This window comes from Amphiura filiformis, chromosome 4 (genome assembly GCF_039555335.1).
Source record: "Amphiura filiformis chromosome 4, Afil_fr2py, whole genome shotgun sequence".
Taxonomy (NCBI): domain Eukaryota; kingdom Metazoa; phylum Echinodermata; class Ophiuroidea; order Amphilepidida; family Amphiuridae; genus Amphiura; species Amphiura filiformis.
Genome location: NC_092631.1, coordinates 67,369,857 through 67,391,523, shown reverse-complemented (window position 1 = coordinate 67,391,523; position 21,667 = coordinate 67,369,857). Strand labels below are relative to the sequence as shown.

At 37.1% G+C, this 21,667-nt stretch overlaps 1 protein-coding gene across 1 annotated transcript; it reads left to right on the top strand.

The window, feature by feature from the left end:
• The first annotated feature begins 610 nt into the window (after positions 1-610).
• LOC140151259 (sodium-dependent noradrenaline transporter-like) lies at positions 611-20,409 on the top strand. The gene is made up of 14 exons (XM_072173532.1): positions 611-744; positions 3,086-3,407; positions 3,674-3,805; positions 5,042-5,291; positions 5,413-5,551; positions 7,164-7,298; positions 8,027-8,130; positions 9,518-9,642; positions 10,554-10,666; positions 11,200-11,431; positions 16,992-17,092; positions 18,052-18,222; positions 18,698-18,769; positions 19,852-20,409. Exons 2-14 carry the CDS (start codon positions 3,104-3,106, stop codon positions 19,873-19,875), a joined length of 1,902 nt encoding a protein of 633 aa, XP_072029633.1. The 5' UTR covers positions 611-744; positions 3,086-3,103; the 3' UTR covers positions 19,876-20,409.
• Positions 20,410-21,667: the final 1,258 nt, after the last annotated feature.

Below are 21,667 nucleotides of genomic sequence, written 5' to 3'. Positions count from 1 at the left end.
GGTACTATACCCTGGCCAATTTGTGCCTATTTTTGCATTTTTCTCAAAATATATAGCACATTGGTGACAAGTAAGATATGTATATTATAGGGGCAAGGACTACAACTACTGCACTGAAAATTCAAACAACTCAAAGCAAGTAGTTATTGATTTATTGATCAAATATTGGTTTTCCCTCATTTTTGACTGTAACTCCACAACTGTTGTCTGTGCTGAAATAAAATTTCCAGTACAGTAGCTGTAGTCCTTGCCCCTATAATATACATATCTTACTTGTATGCGCTATAATTTTTGACAAAAATGCAAAAATAGGCACAAAATTGAGCAGGGGCTAGGGGTGTAGTACCCTCTTAAAGGAAGTACGTGAAGTGTGATTATTGTGTGGTTAGTGTTTATTTTCGCAGTGTGGCATTTACACGTCGTAGTGTCTATTCGTAATTCATGTTTCATAAGAAAAGAAAATCCTGTAAAGAAATGGTACAGATCACATGGGTAGGCCTACCGGTCACCAGTTTCACTTTGAACTTTTGCCCTCAAAATGAAATGTTGCGAAATGACTATCTTTTGTCCTGGGTTTCATAGGTAGGCTTTGTGGTATTCTTTTGTGCGGAAAATCTAATCAATCACATTCGTGCTATAATACGTGTGTATAATACGTGTGTATTCCGGGTGTTTATTTCGTATGGCAGCCAAAGGAGGAAAAAGGGAACATTATTTGCTACAAGTTTTAGTGTCGTAAAGCAGGTAAACTTTTCATATTTCATACAGTTATCCTTGATCTCCAAAATGAGCGATATTTTAGTCATTATCACTGATTATATGAGGCAAAATTGATTAGATTTGTTCTCCGCAACAGTATGATATAGCCTAGCGTTCATAGTCTGTTCGTAGTGAAGAGCGAAATCTAAAAACCGATTTCATAATTCTCAACGAGTAACGCACATTTTTGGTTACCAGCATTGACATGTCGCATTTGAGGTGTATTGTTCATTGGTCATGTATGTCTTGTTAACGACGGAAAATATAATATGTTTAATATCTAAATAATTGCATGAATTTACTTTTTCCAAATATGTATTTTGATTTCCCCTCGGTCAATCCTAGTGAAAGATATGACGGTTCTAAATGGTATCGAGACTTTTAGGACACTCTGTATTTTATAATTGATGTGAAATTTCTGTAGTAAGCTAAATAGAGTTTATCTTTACAAAAGAAATAAAGACACGTTATTGCTGATACGTCACTTTGGAAAACAAGCAAAACGCAATACCTTAAACTAACGCCAACCTTGCGTCACCTCGGTGGCCGTGTAATCTCTATGGTGTTACTCTTCGTCAGCTTCATTCCATAGTGGCGTATAGGTCCGGCGCGTCATCACGTCACTATAACATGCAATGTTTTCATTTTTGCCGATATTTCTTAGTTTGTTTACTATTTATATTATAAAATGTGCATAAAAAGTGGCGTATAAGGTCTATACGCCACGATGGAAAACACGAAATTTCACTTTGTAACGATACGCCAATTTAATCAACTAATTAATAATGATTAATTAATTATATTAACTAATTTTGACTGCTGAGACTTAGCAAAATGAAAGAGAACGTCATTAAAAACATATATGCCAATTAAAAAACACGAAAAAACAAAAATCACTACACGCCACATTGAGAAATACAGCAATTTATTCAATTTTCGGCCAAAAAGTTGTATTTATTCACATAGGTTTTTATGCTTTATACGCTTCAATTTGTGTTTGGTCATATTGGTCGGACAACATCCGTTATCATTGGCAAGCTAGCATTATGCGGACAATGAAAATGACTCATTTTTGAGAAAATGAGTCGTTTAAATTGATATTCCGCGAAAACCAACTGTAAGCGGTGAGTTCCTTCGAACGAAACAGATTTGACCTTGAAACTACAGTGATGTCGTGATATGAACATGGCCAGCTTTGAGAGAATGGACTGCCAACACTGTCAATTCACATAACGTATACTGGTGTTTCTATCAGAAAAACCTCAGAATTAAGCTTTTACACATATGGATAACACCAGGCCGCTTCTTTATTATATATTAGTTGAATGTGATATTAAAATTCATATGTATATCAACTTGATGAGAAATACTTGGACCAAAAATTAAAAAAATAGTTTGGATCAATTTCACCATACGATCAGAATTTGAACTTTCATGACATACTATTGATACACAAAACTGCTAGAAAAGGATTTAATATTATATTTATTATGCAAATAACCAATTTCCATGCCCCACAGAACTGTGTGCATCTGTTGGTAACTAATCGTTTCTTGTGCTAAATAGCCTTTCCAATTTTTCGTGTTGAAGATCGCGCTTTACATACATCAATGAACATCATAAAAAGTTGTCCAATTTCTAGTCAGTGCTCATGTGTTAATGATATATGTGTAATGCTCGTAGCGAGGTTAAAAGATCCAAATTGCACTACTTTTACAAAATTCGAAGTAAACCTGATTCACACAAGTCTAGTTGTTGATATTGTTCGGGAAAATTAGAATAAAATATTAATGTCGGAAATTAAATAACAAAAACTAGAAATACCGCGATGGTTTGGAAACATATAGTCTCTTCCGCAGCCAGTTTGGTTACGCGTAACCAGACTGGCTGAGGAGACTTCTATTCATATAATGACGTCATCAGTCTGTTGCATTGGAACACAATATTTCGCTTCGAAGGCTGAAAAGGGTCACACGAGCCAGCATTTTACCAACACAACTTGTCTTTTTTAGGAGAAATACGAATTAAAAAATTGCAACATGTGTCAACTTGTAATGTAATAATTATTTTCTTCGAATTTGCAATAGATATGCACTTTAACAACTTTCCCCCTTAAAGTAAGCAATTTAATCAAAAAGAAGCATTAATAATTTAAGGTAAGATATTCCCGATCACATCCCCCACTTTTTGCATAATATTTCAGAGATTGAAATTAGTTAGCAATGACCAAATCTGCCATTAAACAAATTCAAACATGTGGATGTTGTTTTTTTCCAAAGGTTCGCTTTCAACAAAAATATCAAAATTATTATTCATTTCCCCTCAGATATCTCAACATTGTACAATGGACCCCGATACTGATGGAAACAACGTCCACTTAGCAGTCGTATCACCTCACACACACAACGATGAAAAAGTCGGTGGTGGGATCGTAAATTATGGAGCAGACATTAAAGAAGTCGACATCCGGGGTACTACAAGTAGTAGTGACGTCACCAGGACAGATGGTTTCGGCGGCGCGAATGATAAAGACAGTACAAGAACCACGTGGAGCGGGAATGTTGATTTCTTGTTATCTGCTATTGGATTTGCTGTGGATTTGGCAAATGTCTGGAGATTCCCGTATCTTTGCTACAGGAATGGAGGAGGTATTGTCATTAGATGTCTATCTATCTGTTTGTACTTTTTCTGTCTGATTCTATGATTGCTGGTGGAAGGAACACCGAAAGATGGATGTTGATATAAAGATATAAAATAAGTGAAAGGCAGCTAGTTCATGACCCGGGTTCATGAGTGTCAACTATGGGCGACATATCGCTCTTTCTTTATAGTATACCTGTTTATCTTATTTATCAAATATAAATTATCTATGTTATTATTTATATATCAAAATGATGTTTATCTATTAAAACAGGTGCTTTTCTGATTCCATATGCGATATTCCTTGTATTTGGAGCAATGCCGGTACTTTATCTGGAAATGGCTCTTGGGCAGTATCACAGAACAGGTACTATAAGCATATGGAAGATATGTCCATTATTGAAAGGTAAGATACTATTTCACACTACCAATTTTCAAATTCAAATTGGTTCGAATCTATGTAGAAGTGTGCACCATCTTTGTACCAATCAAGGCTGTGAGCCAATCTGTTTCTTTACTACTTACTATATAACGATTTCAAATCCAGGTTGAAGAATTTAGTGTAGGGCGCGTTGGTTTTGAGATTTATTTACCTACATTAGTGGAACCAATATTTTTTGGCATCCTTAAACCTGAAATGATAAAAATTTGATTGGTTCTATTTTCCTATGCCCCTTGTGGTTCACACGAGGGGCCGAAGATCACAGTGGGACCAATACTTAAAACTAGGACCACCAACCACCAACTAGTCCAAACGAAATATGTACAAGCATAACATTCATGACATTTGACCCATGATTTCATCCGATTCTGAGGCTATACATGGTAACTTAAAAATCACCCTATAGTGCCATGCACTATTTAGACAGTTTTTGTCTAAAGAGTTAACAGTACATCTGGATTTATTCATAAAGTGTTACACAAACTCAGCATCTTATGGCATAACATAATTCATGATAATAAAAGTGTCCCGACCATAAACTAACATTGTTATATGTAAGGACAAGGTTACCTGCCCAAATCCTAGTATAAACATTTAGTAATTGTTGGTATTTAGTTCCTGCACAAACCTGCCAATTTATCAGACCAACGATGTTAGACCAGATGTTAGTTCCAGATTTTGGCAACCCCAAATGTAAAACCCTAAATAGTCTGGTCAAGTGGTGCAACCGCAGCAAGCAGGACATTTTGGACATTTTCCATAGGTTAATGCGTATATCATTTAAACGTTTTTCTACACCGTTTAGGGTCTATGCAAACAATTGTAGTGACGGGCGAACCAATACCAGTCACTACAAACAAGAAAGGTCTTTAAAAATGATAACGAGATAAAATTAAGAATTGAAATCAGGGATATGTATATTTAGTTACATAAAAATGAATTTCGTTCAGTTCGTTGTGGGCTATACATTGTTAGGCCTATATAAAAATGAATTAGCAGCTTGAGAAGTGATGTTGACCCGTTAAGTTGTATATATTTACTACCCAGTAGGCAATGAATATAAATTTGTGCGGGCATCAAATTATTTCTTGTTCTATAAGCTTACATTGCCTAGTAAGCTTACATTGCTGAGTAAGCATATGCCCAAACTGAATATTATTGTGGTATGACTCATATTAAAAAATGATTCTTTATTATCAGGTGTTGGCTGGACTGTTGTGTTAATCACATGGTACACTATTCAGTACTACAACGCCATAATAGCTTGGGGAGTATATTATCTCTTTTCGTCTTTTACGATCAACCTTCCGTGGACTGGTTGTAACCACTCGTGGAATACCGAGTACTGTTACAATACTCGGGTTAACGGGACATGGGTTCAAGTCAACGGTGAAATCATCCCTGTTAACGGTACCGGTAACGGTTCCAGTTCGGCAGAAGAGTTTTTCAAGTAAGATTTTCATTTTGTTGGTAGAAGCATGTATAATAATAATGGCTTACTTTTGTCTTTAATCCGTCTAAATACCTATTTTCCATTATTTTCACTTCTCTATATTATTTCTGTACGGCAGTCGTGGTGTGCTGGGGGTTCATAACAGTACTGGTATAGATGACATCGGTGGTATAAGCTGGCAGCTTCTTCTTTGTCTTATGGCTGTCGCACTAGGTGTCTATTTCTCTATATTGAAAGGAGTTAAATGGTCAGGAAAGGTACGAATATATATTTATGCACTGAGTTCGGCGGTGAGGTAATTCAGGCCCTATGTCACAGGGGAAATCAAACTTGTCCAAAATTGTCAAAATTGACAAAAATTGCGCAAAATTGTGTTTAATTGTGTAAAGTTGTCAATCGATTTTGTTAAATATTTTACAATTTTGTGCAACTTTGCATTAACCTCGAGTAACTTTGCTCAACTTTATGCAATTTTGTGAAAAGTTGTGGGCAACTTTGCGCAACTTTGCAAAATGTTTAGGCAACTTTGGGTAACTTTGGTATATGTGACCGTCCACGGCGAATGAGCCGTAAATTCCTCCCCCGGTCAATTTTGTTTTATTTCGTGTTTAAAAAATAAACATCATAAACTTAAAAATGGTATATCATTTGAATTCAAACGATATCCAGAAGCGGAGTTATGGTTAGTTAAACTTTGCTCCTTCAACAAAATTATAGCTTTTTCGTTTCTATGCGTGTCTCTTTTTTCCACATTGCTGGCAATAAATATCAAACAGTCATAATTGGCGGTCATTTCAAATCATCCCCAAGTCAACGAGGTTTAAGAAGATTCTCTCATTGTTAATTGTTGGTTATGCATACCTATACAAATAACCCACCACTTGAAAAGGATTTAGCAAAAGCAAACAAAGACCAGAGTTATTAAAAGTTCTATAGCCATCTAAGGTAGAAGCTTATTATCCACTTCAATAATAGGATTATTGATTGGTGTTGTGACTATCAAAATAAGACAGATGTCGCCGCCAGCTTTAGTGACCGATGAATACGACCTTCGTACACATTTTACACCATAACTCAGAATACAATTTAGGGAATTTACGGCTCGTTTGTGCTGCCGGGTCACATATTTGGACAATTTTAGGCAATTTTCCCTGTGACATAGGGCCTTAATTCAAAATTAATTACGGAAATCATTACATAAAATACATGTAATATTTACCTGGGAATATTATCCTGTTTCACATACTCAAATTATACGATAGTAACAAATATTTGAAAAGGCTTTAAAATTAGAAAATCCCCATATGGGACTAAAGGACCGTTCAACATTCACGTCAGGAGGAAGTGGGAGTATTGACAAAAAATGTGAAAACAATTGCGCCCCCCCCCCTTGCATCCGCTAAAAATTCAGATTCCCCCTCAAGACCCAAAATAATTTGGATTCCCCCTTTATAAAAATCTCAATTGCCCTGGCGTAAATATTGAACGATCCCGAAATAATTATTATCATTTGATATGCATGTTGGCCAGTCTTGTTTGGACTAAGGGAAGTGATTGAGAAAATAAAAATACAATTATTTAAAAGAGTTTAATAAAATAAGGAATGGGACTATTTTTAAAGCGGATGGAAACGCAGCTACGAGATATTTTGAGCATTTCGAAGATTGCGAGAATGATTCTCTAATCTGGTACGAAGGAGAATATTCTGAATAAAATCGTATAACTTGGGTCAGACAGACAAACCATGCAGCAGTCGCACACAGTGACTTTCTTAAGACACAATTTTATAGTTCTTGGTTCACATGATTTGTGCAAGAGTACGGGTTAAATTGACGCCATGAATTTATCTTTATGTTCTTTTCGTTCTAGGTTGTTTGGGTGACGGCCACCTTACCGTACATAGTTATTACAATTCTTCTCATTCGCGGTGCAACTCTACCGGGTTCGGCTCAGGGTATAAAGTATTATCTTACACCTGACTTCACTCGCCTACAAACGCCTCAGGTATGGTTTCTTATACACACCTGCAGAAACCCCACTACCCACTCCATCGCAACTGTACGTAACACCATGGTAACACTGTGCTTACTAACAACAGAAGTGTTACTAACAGTAGACTATGCCATAGTCGAATTTTATTAAAAATATGTTATTATTAGTCATGATGAACCCATTTCGTTGAACTCAAAATTATACTGATGTTTATTAAAATTAAAGTATTCAATAGTAAAATGGTCATCAAGAGTTAACAAATATCAGATGATTAGTGACAATAAAAGTAATTGAATGCAACACTATCTTGCATAATTATAATGGCTCACTTTAATACTGAAAAATTCTGATTTTGGAAGCTACCAGTTTATTGATAGCGAACCCCGAAAATCCTGGAAGCTAACAAACAGAGGGAGTGCGGTGACTGAAAAGATCAGATACAGATGTGAAAATCTATCAGTTGCACACAAATCAATATAAATCAGAGTTTTGTATTATAATAGCCAGAGTATGCAAAATGGGCAAGTGGACTACGGAGAAGTCTATACTAACAGTGGTACATTTTTAACGGAAATGTTAATTATTAGCATTCAAGCAATAATAAAAGTGTTCAAACTGATGTGTAAGTGTTAAAATTGTTGCCCATTAGTGTATATCACAAGCGTTACTCCCAAGTGTTTATATTAATACTTGCTTATGCAGAAACTCAGTTTAATTTATGACTGTTTTGTTTTCATCAGGTTTGGATAGACGCAGCTATTCAAATATTCTACTCGACAGGTGTCGGGTTCGGAGCTCATATTACATATGCCAGCTACAGCAAATTCGATAACAACATATACAGGTAAAGGCCACAAACTACAAATAAGTCTGTATGCCTTCCTTGAGTCAGTAATGTAGATATCATTTTAATGTATCTCTAAAAAATAACGAGGATATATTAAAAGTATACATCCAGAAAGGTCAAAGTTTTTTTGAGACAATCACGAAATTTGATTTTGCTTTACTGACTCAATGGACGTACAGGTAAACATTACTAATAACAAAAGAAAATAAATGGTCTTATGGAACCGGATATTAACATTTAGAGACGTTCTGAAAGTACATCATACATACCATATTGCATTCTGAATACGAGGAATGTCCGTCTGATATCAAGTAATTTTGATTTTTTAAACTTTGCGATATACTCGTAATACAATTTTATGCCCGATTATTATTTGATATTTTTAAAATTTTTGATATTTAACAATCCTCGAAGTAAACTTTATAAGTGTATGTAGCTGGGATGAAAAGCCGACGATCAATTGAAAATTTTAAGCTTTCATATTGAAGATGATCTATACATTTTTTCCCAAAATTATTGTGGAACCTAAATTATTTTGGTGTTTTGGGGCAAAAAATCCATATCTCCAATACGAAAGGTCAAAATTTTTAATTTTCATTCTTCAGACGTGAGCGGTCCGTTTACCAATATTTTCGGTCAAATCTCCATTCAATTCTCGCTATTCACAATAAGGGCGCCGCCAGCGGATTTTGCGATGTAATCGTGATGTATCATGGGAAAGGTCGACATCAAGTCCGCGCAATACGAATATTACCATGCTATTACATAGGAACACGTGACAATATTTTTTAGTTTGTCAATATAACGGTATTACACGCAAATCGATAGAGAAAAAATTAATTGTGCACATTTCAAATCACATTATTAAGTATTATTGAGTATCGATTCGCGTGTAACACCTTTATTTTGACAAACTAAAAATTGTCACGTGTTCTATGTAATAGCATGGTAATATTCGTATTGCGCGGACTTGATGTCGACCTTTTCCCATGATACATCACGATTACATCGCAAAATCCGCTGGCGGCGCCCTTATTGTGAATAGCGAGAATTAACACGGGGAGTTGGCTAGCTATGCCTTGCCCTCACTCACTATTTTACCAAAGTGCGAATATTTCTGAACATCTAACCTAGCTGTAATTGTAGGTCATGTTAGAGAAATATATTTGCTAAAGTTTGGAGAGTACTAAAATATTGGCCGGTTATTTTTCACACTGTGACGTTAACTAGGCAATGGCCTATACCTCTAACACACACTGTTTGTAGAGGTCACACCTCAATGGTGAGAGCACTGTGTATTGTGTATAGTAAAATAAACAGTAACTGCAGTATGTAGCGGTTTGTTTTTCAAGAGTAAGTAACTATATTACTTGTTTTCTTTCAGATCTGCACTTATTACTAGCGCTATGAACTGTGTGACCAGTTTCTTCGCTGGATTCGCTATATTTGCTGTATTAGGATATATGGCACAAAGATTTGACAGACCCATTGACGACGTAGCTACTGATGGTATGTTATTGTCTTTGTCACGCGGGGTATGTCAGAGAGTCAGGTTTTACGACGATTCACACGCACTTTTAAATCAATCAATGCAATACAGTATCGTCAGGCCCGTACGCATATTTATTGGGAGGTACGGGACGCGTAATTCTTTCTGCAACCATAATGGGCCGCAATAGCTCCAAACAGCACAAATGAGTCATATATATGTAATCTTCTACAAATTATGAATATTAATATCTTCTGTATACCATGAATATATACGCGTGCGGGACATCCTACACATGGACCTTTTCGAATAAAAAAAGTGCGCTTATGCCAATTTTTGGTACAAAGTGGACATTACCCCCTCCTCTAAATATTGCCCCTTTTTTGGACTTTAGTAGCTCAGCTGAGGGCTTCAATATTGACAGTTTATCATCCTCAATTTCTTACCCGCCAGGCGGGTGGGCACTTTTGAAAATTTACCTGCCCGACAGCAAAGTGACCCGCCCTGGTCCCTCTGGCGTTCGGGCGGGTGTTAAAGTACATCACTGAATTGCTGCAGTGGTAACATAACATTAGAAGCGTCTTTTACCACGTTCCATGAGCGTACGTGTATAATTATGATCAAAAGTATCAATATGATCGGATGGGGTGTATGAGGGTGTGTGTAGTGTATTTGCTTGCTGGTGTGAAGGTGAGCCCGTATGCTGGTGGGGCGTGTGTGGTATGTTGTGGTGGTGTTGTGGTGGTGTTGGTGTTGGTCTTGTTGGTGGTGTCTTGATGGTGGTATTTGTGGTAATTTTGAATGTGGGGAGCAGGTGTGAGTTTTATTTGTTTTACCCAACAAACACATAAATGTTTTTGAAATGTTATTAACGTGTTATAAACGGGTTTGGGTTTTGGTCAAAACGGTTTTTTTTCTATTAAACACACAGGTCCTGGTCTTGTGTTCGTCGTCTACCCAGAAGCCATTGCGACTCTCCCAGGTTCAACTGCATGGGCAATACTTTTCTACATTATGCTCATCACATTGGGATTAGATAGCTCAGTAAGTTAAGTCGACAAATTTCAGAATGTTTTAGGTCCGAGAATAAGATGCAACTCAAACTTTGAATTAGATTGTTTTGGTTATAGGACTCTATGTAAGGTAGAAAATACCATGAAAATTCAGACTACCCTCCTTGAAGATGAATGCATCAAATCACTCTATTTGCGACGACATTTTTCAAAATCTGAAAGGGTTCACAGACCGTCACACTCAGTAGCAGCACCATAATTTTCCAGGGGACATGGGGATGGGGTACCAAGTAAATTTCGTGGGTCAAAAATCATGAAATATTTGCCAAATTGTAATTTTCGGTTTGGGGTTTTCATCTTCATCCCAAAAATTCAAATTCAAAAATTCGAATTCAATAAGTTCAAATTCCAACCTATGACATTTATTTATAATAATGGTCTTGGTCCCAAACAGGGGTACTGCAAATGATATACTTTGTGGTTATTGAAGAAAAAGCCCTTTCTCTATCCATGCAAGCTACTAACTAAGGTGACGAAACTGTTCTTCCATTATTTTCTCGACAGTTTGCTGCTACTGAAGCAATTATCACAGGACTTATAGATGAGTTTCCAAATACTTTGAAGGACAAACGTGCATGGGTCGTTACCGGTGTGATAGGCTCCATCTTCGTATTCAGCTTGTTCAATGTCACATACGGGGGACTTTATGTTGTGACTTTAGAAGATACTCACGTTGCTGGCGCGTCTTTATTGTTTGCTGTTACTATTGAAGTTGTAGCTGTGTCATGGTTTTATGGTGAGTAGGCTTATCTAACATTCGACATAAGTAAGTAAGTAAGTAAGTAAGTACAGTGGCGGATCCAGAGCAGTCAGAGGGGGGGGGCCCAATTTTTGAAAAAAAAATGTAAGTAATGGCCGCGAAGCGGCATCCCGGAGCGCTTGCGCGACGCAGGGGGTGTCTGAGGGGGGATGTGGCCCCGTCAGAAGTTAGAAACTTTTGGAAAATGTAGACCCATTTGAAGCCATTTGGTGGACCATTTTGTCACTATTATTGTGTAAAATTTTGGTTTGAAAAAGCCTAAAATTTGAGAAAAACAGCCCAATTGAAGCCATTTGTGGACAAGTTTTGATTTTTATTGTGTGAATTATTGCTTTATAATTATGTACCAATAAAGTTGCGCACGCAGGGGGTGTCTGAGGGGGATGTTCCCCCTCAGAAGTGAGAAAATTTTGTAAAATGAAGGCCTAATTGAAGCCATTTGGTGGACTATTTTGCACTATTTATTGTGTAAAATTTTATGTTTCAAAAGGCCGAAAATTTGCGAAATGAAGGCCCAATTGAAGCCATTCGTGGACAAGTTTTAACCTTTATAAATAAATTACCCGATATTGCTTTAGATGTAAACCCCGGATGTAAACATAAAGTTGCGCACACAGGGGGTGTCTGAGGGGGATATGCCCCCCTCATAAGTGAGAAACTTTTGCAAAATGAAGACCTAATTGAAGCCATTTGGTGGACCATTTTTACACTATCATTGCTTTTTAAAACAAAAAAGGGCCCGAACTTGATTTGTAAAATTTTAAATGTAACACTGACACTTGAGATTCGCAATTAAAGCATGCATGGTGTTGAATTGAAGTCGACTCGGAGTCCGTCTTAATAGGCCTACTGACTTTGGTGACAAAATGTGACGGGCCCTACATATCGGTGGGCCCGCCGTAATTTTCACATGCTTTTAGGCAGAGGACCCGCCTTCAAGCAAAATAATCACATACCTTAGCCTATATAGACTGACCCGGCTGAGATTTAGGCATGGGCCTACTATACGTGCAATTTAACCTTTTCCTTCTCCTTTTCTCCTTTTTTTTTTTTTTTTCTCCTTTTCTCCTCTTTCTCTTCTCTTCTCTCCTTTCCTCTTTTTTTTTTTTTGGGAGGAGGGGGGGCCAGGCCCGCCGGGCCCCCCTGAATCCGCGCCTGAGTAAGTAAGTAAGTAAGTAAGTACTGTAGCCGAGCCATATATGTCATGCTTTAGGACGAAAAAATTTAGACTTACTTAATATAAAAACCGAAATCTTAAAACCAGAACGAAAAAAATTCAAAACTCAAAATATACGAATTCAAGTGCTTTAATTCCCAACCCGCGTCAAACAAAAATATACACACCCAAATCTTAAAATTTGCCCTCAAAAAATTCACAACCCAAAATATACAAATTCAACTGCTTCAATTCCCCACGCTGGTCACCCCAAAAGCGCGCACTACAGAAACTTGCTTCCAATATAAATTCAACTCTCCCGATGCTAATACCGCACACTATCTCCTTAGCATTTTTCTGTCCTATATCATGACATGTATCGGCCGAGCACGTGTGGCCGAGTGGATAATCCATAGGTTGCGAGTTCGAGCCCCGCTCGTGCCAACGTGTTGTGTACTTGGGCAAGGCACTTTATCCTCATTGTCTACTGGGGATGGGGTTGGGTTGGATTGGATGTTTGTATTGTTGTTTGTTTCAATGTTGACATATTGGCGCTGATTAAGCTGCTGCCTGCAAATTGCATTGTGTCTGTTTATGTGTGTTTGATGTACAATTCTTGCAATTTGACCTGCGGGTCACCATTAGAGTTTGAAATAAAACCTTCTTAAAAAGTAAGTAAGTAAGTAATTTTAAGCCCTATTTACATGAAATTTTGATCAAGTGTATGTTGGTATGTAAAGAAGCCTTTACCCGTTATCTTTAATAAACAGAAACGTTTATTCCAATCATAACTTTTAAAGATATGCCCTTTTAAAGAAATGTATCTTTTTTCACTCTGTCCACAGAGGAGGTTTGGTTACTTCACAGATTGAAAAGTGCATATACCATGCATGAATATAAAACATTCCTCGATGATAACTTAATAAAATAACAACTTTATTTTAGGAAATGGGCTTTACCGGTGGGCTTATGGGTTATGGATTTTGTTAAGTGTTATTAATTTGGGAGAAATTGATGCGGGATGGGACTTCTTTTGCTATACTTGCAATCACTTATGCTTTTCTCGGTTATTTTATGCCTTTTTGTTTGATTATGTTTCTTACTTTATTGTTTCTTGCTTTCTTTTTATTGACAACATAAGTCATTACTCTTTTTGGAATAAAAGGTAGCCCTCAAAAGGGCTGTTTAGTTTGTCTTTGGTTCTTTTGAAGTGAGTTTACTGTGCTGCTCTGCCCTCTACCTGGTTGCCTCCTTAACGAATATAGGTTTCAGCCTAGTCCTCATTGCATCAATTGCGTTGCGTACCAACCTTGTGCGCCGGATACTTGCGAATATAGCAGTAATACGTTTGCAAAGATCTTGGATTTTGCCACAAATGAAGAAATTAAGTGGTATGAGGTCCGGTGATCTTGCAGGCCACTCCACAGCATGACCCATCCCAACCACTCTGTTTGCTATCCGTGGAGAGCGTGAACAAGGGGTACTTGTCTTTAAAAGGGCATATCTTCAAAGGTTGTGAGATGATTGAAATAATTGTTTTGGTTTATTAAAGCTAACAATTAAAGGTTACTTTGCATACCAAGATATATTTGATCAACTTTTCAAAAATAGGCGAAAAAGAGGGCGCAATGAGGGGCCTCTTTTTTGGGCCTCAATTTAAGACAGAAAGCAGAACATGAAAATATTGGACCTCGCCCCTTTAAGGATAAATGTTCAATCAGAATGCACATTTTAGACTTCGTCTTGTTTATCTGGAATCGGAGGTAGCTTAATTGACTGCAACCTTCATATTAGAGAAAGGTGATAAACTAAGAAAAGTATTCCCACTAAAAGACCCTATTGCACAAGTTGATGATTACACAGCCGTGACGTTAGTCACGGCTGTGTCTTTTTTCTTACAGGTTCTTCTTTCTTTCTTCTTCTTTCTGTCAACCATTACATTTGCTCTAGCACTCACATACTTACATCGATTTTGACCTAACTTGGTCATAATGATCAATGACCATGCCCCTACATGTCACATGAAACTTGTGGGGTCAAAGGTCACGCAGGGGTCATAGGGGTCAAAAACGTGATTTCAACTAAAAATGCATCTTCTCCCACAAATTACGTAGGACAGTGACGCCACTTGCACACATGCATGGTTATTACCCAGTGTATATGGGGTGTACACAGATTTGGGGTCAAAGGTCATTAAGGGGTCACTTCCGGTATAAATCGAAATATCTTCAAAAATTTTTACAAGCTAAGGAAAACATAGGACAGTAACGGTATGTACACGCATGATTTGTGGTTAACCAGTTTATATGTGGTATTTTTTTATTTGGGGTCAAAGGTCATTAAGGGGTCACTTCCGTTATAAAACGAAATACCTTTAAAATGCATCTTCTCCCACAAATTACGTAGGACATTGACGCCACTTGCACACATGCATTGCTATTACCCAGTGTCAATGTGGCGTACACAGATTTGGAGTCAAAGGTCATTAAAGGGTCACTTCCGGTATAAATCGAAATATCTTCAAAAAATTTTATCAGCCAAGAAAAACATAGGAGAGTGATGGTATGTTCACACATGAATTGTGTTTTTCCAATGTATATGTGGTATTTTTTAAATTTCGGGTCAAAGGTCATTAAGGGGTCACTTCCGGTCTGAGACGAAAATCCTTCAAAATGCCTCTTCTGCACAAATAACATAGCAAAGTGATGCCACGTGCACCCATGCATTGACATTAGCCAATGTCTATGGGGCTTTCATATATTTTGAGGTCAAAGGTCATTAAGGGGTCACAACACGGCTGTGTTCGTGGTCTTAGACCACAGCTAAGTCTAGTCTTTCTTTCTTCTGTCAACCATTACATTTGCTCTAGCACTCACATGCTTACATCGATTTTAACCTAACTTGGTCACAATGATCATTGACCATGCCCCTACATGTCACATTAAACTCGCGGGGTCAAAGGTCACGCAGGGGTCACAGGGGTCCAAAACGTGATTTCAACTAAAACTGCATCTTCTCCTACAACTTACGTAGGACAGCAACCCCACTTGCACACATGTATTGCTATTACCCAGTGTCTATGTGGTGTACACAGATTTGGGGTCAAAGGTCATGAAGGGGTCACTGCCGGTATAAAACGAAAAACCTTCAAAATTTTTTATTAGCTAAGTAAAACATAGCACAGTAACGGTATGTTCACATATGATCTGTAGTCACCCAATGTATATGTGGTATTTTTTTTATTTGGGGTCAAAGCTCATTAAGGGGTCACTTCCGGTATAAACAGAAATACCTTTAAAATGCATCTTCTTCCACAAATTATGTTGGACAGAGACGCCACTTGCACACATGCATTGTTATTACCCAGTGTCTATGGGGTGTACACAGATTTGGGGTCAAAGGTCATTAAGGGGTCACTTCCGGTATAAAACGAAATATCTTCAAAAAATTTTATTAGCTAAGAAAATGTAGGACAGTAACATTATATGCACACATAAATTGTGGTTGCCCAGTGCATATGTGGTATTTTTTAATTTGGGGTCAAATGTCATTAAGGGGTCACTTCCGGTATAAAACGAAATACCTTTAAAATGCATCTTCTTCCACAAATTACGTAGGACAGAGACGCCACTTGCACGCATGCATTGTTATTACCCAGTGTCTATGGGGTGTACACAGATTTGGGGTCAAAGGTCATTAAGGGGTCACTTCCGGTATAAAACGAAATATCTTCAAAACATTTTATTAGCTAAGAAAACGTAGGACAGTAACGGTATATGCACACATAAATTATGGTTGCCCAGTGCATATGTGGTATTTTTTAATTTGGGGTCAAAGGTCATTAAGGGGTCACTTCCGGTATAAAACGAAATACTTATAAAATGCATCTTCTTCCACAAATTACGTAGGACAGTGATACCACTTGCACACATGCATTGGTGTTACCCAGTGTATATGGGGTGTACACAGATTTGGGGTCAAAGGTCATTAAGGGTCACTTCCGGTATAAAACGAAATACCTTCAAAATTTTTTATTAGCTAAGTAAAACAAAGGACAGTAACGGTATGTTCATATATGTATTGTGGTTACCCAGTGTATATGTGGTATTTTTTATTTTGGGTCAAAGGTCATTAACGGGTCACTTCCGGTCTGAGACGAAAAACCTTCAAAATGCCCTTCTGCCACAAGTAACATGGCATAGTGATGCCACATGCTAATGTACATTGACACTAGCCAATGTCTATGGGACTTTCATATATTTTGGGGTCAAAGGTCAATAAGGGGTCACAACACGGCTGTGTTCGTGGTCTTAGACCACAGCTAAGTCTAGTTGCCTTTCTATTCTAATATTTTACACTATTACAATTCTTACGTTTCAGGTCTGAATAATTTCACTGCAGATGTGAAGGAAATGGTCGGTTTTAGTCCTGGTCCTTGGTGGCGGTTTTGTTGGAAAATTTCTGCTCCTCTATTTTTGACAGTAAGTAATAATTATTCATAAGTGACACCTTTGGTCTGATTGGATCAGATCGTCTCATGTATAAATTTTAAACATACAAATATAAAATTAAATGTCTCACTAACCCTCCCGTGCACCCCACAAGTAACAAATATACAAACACACTCAACATCAGCATATCATATGCATAAAGTAATGTAGATTGTTCTATATTTCGGGTCACCTTGCAAAATAAATACATGGCTCATCTTTTCTGAAAATAATAATACTTTGGCTTATCAATTGTCCAATACACCCAAACACCCTCACCCCAAACAAAGCATACACCGCTCACCCAAACCACATACCCCCACACAAACAAACAAATACCCCAGCAAACACATAACAGGAAAGGTTTAAATGTCGAGTTATATAAAGGGTATAAAAACGTTTTTTTAAATAACGTTCATATTTATTTGACGGATCTTAATATAATCCGACATTTAAATGTTATCAAAATGTTTTGAATAAACATTTTAAAAACATGTGTGTGTTTGCTAGGTACACACCCCAAATATTTCCAAAAATGTGATAGTAATATACTTCAGATTGTTATATATGTTGTATATGTAATAATCTGAAGTATATATACAACAATGTATACACTCCTCTCCATCAACACGCCCCATCAAAGAACCACGCCACACCATCCCAACACACCCCACACGCCTACAATTACGTTCGCACCCACCCCATGCCACCGCACCCCCTTTCATAAACACTTCTTAAATGTAAATGTTTACGAATGCGTTGTTGAAGCATAGACAACCATAGCTTTATAGACGGTTGATTGCCCATGAATAATAAAATTTGAGAAGAAGGCTACATATTATTATTACCTTATTTATATGCATAGTAAATCTTATTTCATTGAAGCCATTTTAATTTTATTTTGGTTTTGTTCAACTGTAATTTAACTGGATTTTGCCTCTATTTTACAGTTGATCTTATTGGTGGGTCTTATTTTAAGCGCACCCCTAACCCTGGATGACTACGTATATCCCACATGGGCCAATGTCATAGGCTGGTTGCTTACAATATCATCGATGATACTCGTGCCTTTCTATGCGGTATATGAACTAGTGAATGCCAAAGGCGGGAGTTTTAAAGAAGTAAGTCTTAGTTGACTGACTACTACATAAGAAGTCGATATTGAATTTCATAACCCCCTAAAAACAACTGCGTTTATTAGAGTGTTTCTAATTGGTTTATTTCTCAGATTAATAGCTGATTGCCCAATTAAAATGCAGCTTCTAGATATTTAAGCTTAGTTCTACCAGCTACCACTATTAATACCATGTTGCTGATTGGTTCAATAAATCATAATTGTCTTGCTTCGCAAGCAATGTTTATTGTTTTTTCTCAACTACCGGATGTCAGGATATAAAATTCATATCAATGATGTATGGACTAAGATTTTTATGCAGGAGAAAAGTCTGTAAAATAAAATCGCTTAGAGGAATTTTTAACTACAACAACGTAATTTCAATTTATTTTCAACTTCTCATCAAAACATTTTTAGAAAGCAAATTTTTGTCAGAAATCTTATTTTATTGTTCTTTCCATGGTTTTCTTTTGATGTGACAGAAATTTGTGTACAGCATAACTCCTGTCAAGGATAGGTCTGCAATGGGAAAAGGTGACAGTAAACGATTAGAGGTGAGAAAGCTATTCATGGTTCCCTTATTTCTGATTTTTGTAATTTGTCTCGCAAAAACCCTATATGTATACTTTCGCATGTCTCCAATGTTTTTTTTAAATTGAAGAACATCACCTTGTTTTGCTAAATGAAACATTGCTAATCGTAATGCTTTAGTTAGTTCTAATTGTCAATAAAAGTCAATTTGAATAGTCAAAAAACATGCAATTTTGCATGATTTCTGACAATTTCAGTCACAAAATCCTCAGACTTGGCACAAATCTAAGCATTCAAAAGTTATAGTGTAGGCTACGAGTTTGGTCATCAATTTAGTTTTTAATTTTAATTTTGATAATTGGTTATAAAAGATATAAGAAAATGTGTTTCCCAAAAATTAGAACGCATAACCTGAAGTCAGTCTTAATACAACTCTTTGGGCTTGATTGTCACAGGATACGAAAAACACCCTAAAAACGAATGTTTTGTTTCCTTATTTCTAAATATTGGCCAAACATTAAAATTGGACTCTTATTACCAGTTAGAACAAACTGGCAAAACAGAATTTTTTTAATTCCCCCAAATCACGAGTAGTGAACAGAGAGTAGTGAACAGACTTGCAAATGAGCGGGAGTCACAAGCAAGCTGGTTTATTTATTTTCTTTGGTGAAATACTGCACGATATTAAAAATGACAGCGTGAATGTAAGATGATGCTCGGTAATTGTAAATATCTGTCTTCGTTTACATAACATGTTAGTAAACCACGCAGACAACGCGGGCGCGTCGTTGCTAAACGGTGATGAACAACATGATTGGATTTTTAATCGATCTGAAGGCAAACTAAACGTTATCGGATTATTAAAAAGAGAAGAGGACTAAATTTAAGACAGTCAATTTCGGAGTATGAAAAGTAAAGGGCCTGTTGATCAAACTTGGAATGAACTACATTGGTCAACGCGCGCATAATGTAATCGCCAGTTTTGATTCCAATGCCTATTGCTCGACTTATGTCCAAATTAATTCACCAGGTAATTTTGTCGCGTACTATTTCTTTTAATGGAATATCGTTGTTGTTTTTCTTTCTTTTTCCTTATTATTTGCAGCTAAAACATTGGCTGTCGATGTAATGACGTAATCGTCGAATTAGCAGATAGCAGCCTAGCAGGCCCATCGTGGCTGTTGATTGGTGTAGAGGGCAGTGTAGAATTAGAATATGTAGCAGCCTAGCAGGCCTATCGTGGCTGTTGATTGGTATATAATGACCATGATGACATAATCGTGGAATTAGCATTTACCTGCAATACGAATAGGAAAAAATAAACATAATGAGTATGACCATAATGATATGCAATGCCAAAAGTCTTTCCATGTTCTTTATAAATCGCGGTCCTTCTTTTCTTGCTTGTTTGTTTGTGTGGGAGAGTGTAAATTTTGCATCTATTCTCTGACTTGTTTGTTTTAAGTGCATATTCTTGCAGTACAATGGCGCTAGCTCCTCGTATTTTATCATTATAAGATTTATATTACGTACCTTTATTACATGAACATGCATTACGTCAGAAATATTATCTCTTATTTCGATGATAATTGTGTTTAGCCAATCAATTGTACCCATCTTTTAAACCAATTAAACCATCTGGCACCCATTCTAAAGCCATCTGGACATTTTGTGGTCTAAAGTTTCTTTGTCTCTGTATTAAAACGGATTCCCGTCTTTCTGCCATTGTAAGCACTGGAATAGGACAATGATGTGGCCACAGGTGACGCCTTCCATCCAAAAGCCTACTCTTACTTGTTCCTCGGACTTATTCATGCAAAGAAAATTCCATCCAGTACGTCATGTGAAATCGACAGGATACTGGATCAATGTTCAACTTACAGTTTGAGGAATTCTTCTTTTTTAGCGATGTTGCAATACTTTCGTGTAGTGTAAGTACATGTACTTCAGGGCCCATTCAAAATTACGATCGTGGACAAAATGTAATCATAATAAAACGTTCGCCAGAAAACGTAAACGGTACGTTATCACAACGTTCAGAAAACGTTACCTGGTTATAAACAGTGTGATGTGCCCTGAGTAATTTAATTTAATTATTTAACTTTGTTTACAAGCTGAAAGTATTTCATGAGATGGGAAAGCCCCTTGTGCGTGCAAGATGGTGGTGTGGAAAGTCATTTTGGAATTCCCCCAAAATTATTGTAAACAAAGTCAGAGCTATGTTTGGAACTTGGAAATCCCCAGTTCATTATCGCACCATCAGGAAAACCCCCCAGGAAGTGATGTAATGTGAGAGGTGAATGTGTATAATTAATCTTGGGAAATCCCAAGATTGCAGCAATGTTGTGAAAATGTGATTGAAGTAATGGTTTATTAATAGATGATGGGTTTTTGCATGAGTACTGATAGAAAAAGCTGGAGGCTTTTGTTGGGACTTTACAGAATGCCATGGGAGATTGAGAAACTCCACATGTGTGTGATGGTCTTCGTGCTTCAAAAAAGAAATACATTTTAACCAGTTTATATAGCCAATAATTGAGCTAATTTTAATACAGCAACGAAGGAGATAGCGAGCAAACAAATGTGCTCTTCCTCATCGAAGGATTAAAGTTCTTCTGTCGAATTGCTGGAATTTGCTGGTATTTTGAAGACAACGCATCTGTCAAAAACAGCGGAGCTGTGTTAAAGAAACCTGTTCCCTGGAGAAAGAGAGAATGGTGAAAGAAACACCATTTTTGGAGAAAGCAGCGCAAGGAGATATATTTGTGGAGAAAGCAGCGCAAGGAGATATATTTGTGGAGAAAGCAGCGTAAAGGAGGGGAGAAAGCATCATCATTTTCGTGTGAGGATTTCATACACAAGGATAATTATAACCGCAAGTGTACACTGGACTCCGCTGATTTTTGCAGGACAAGTGAATA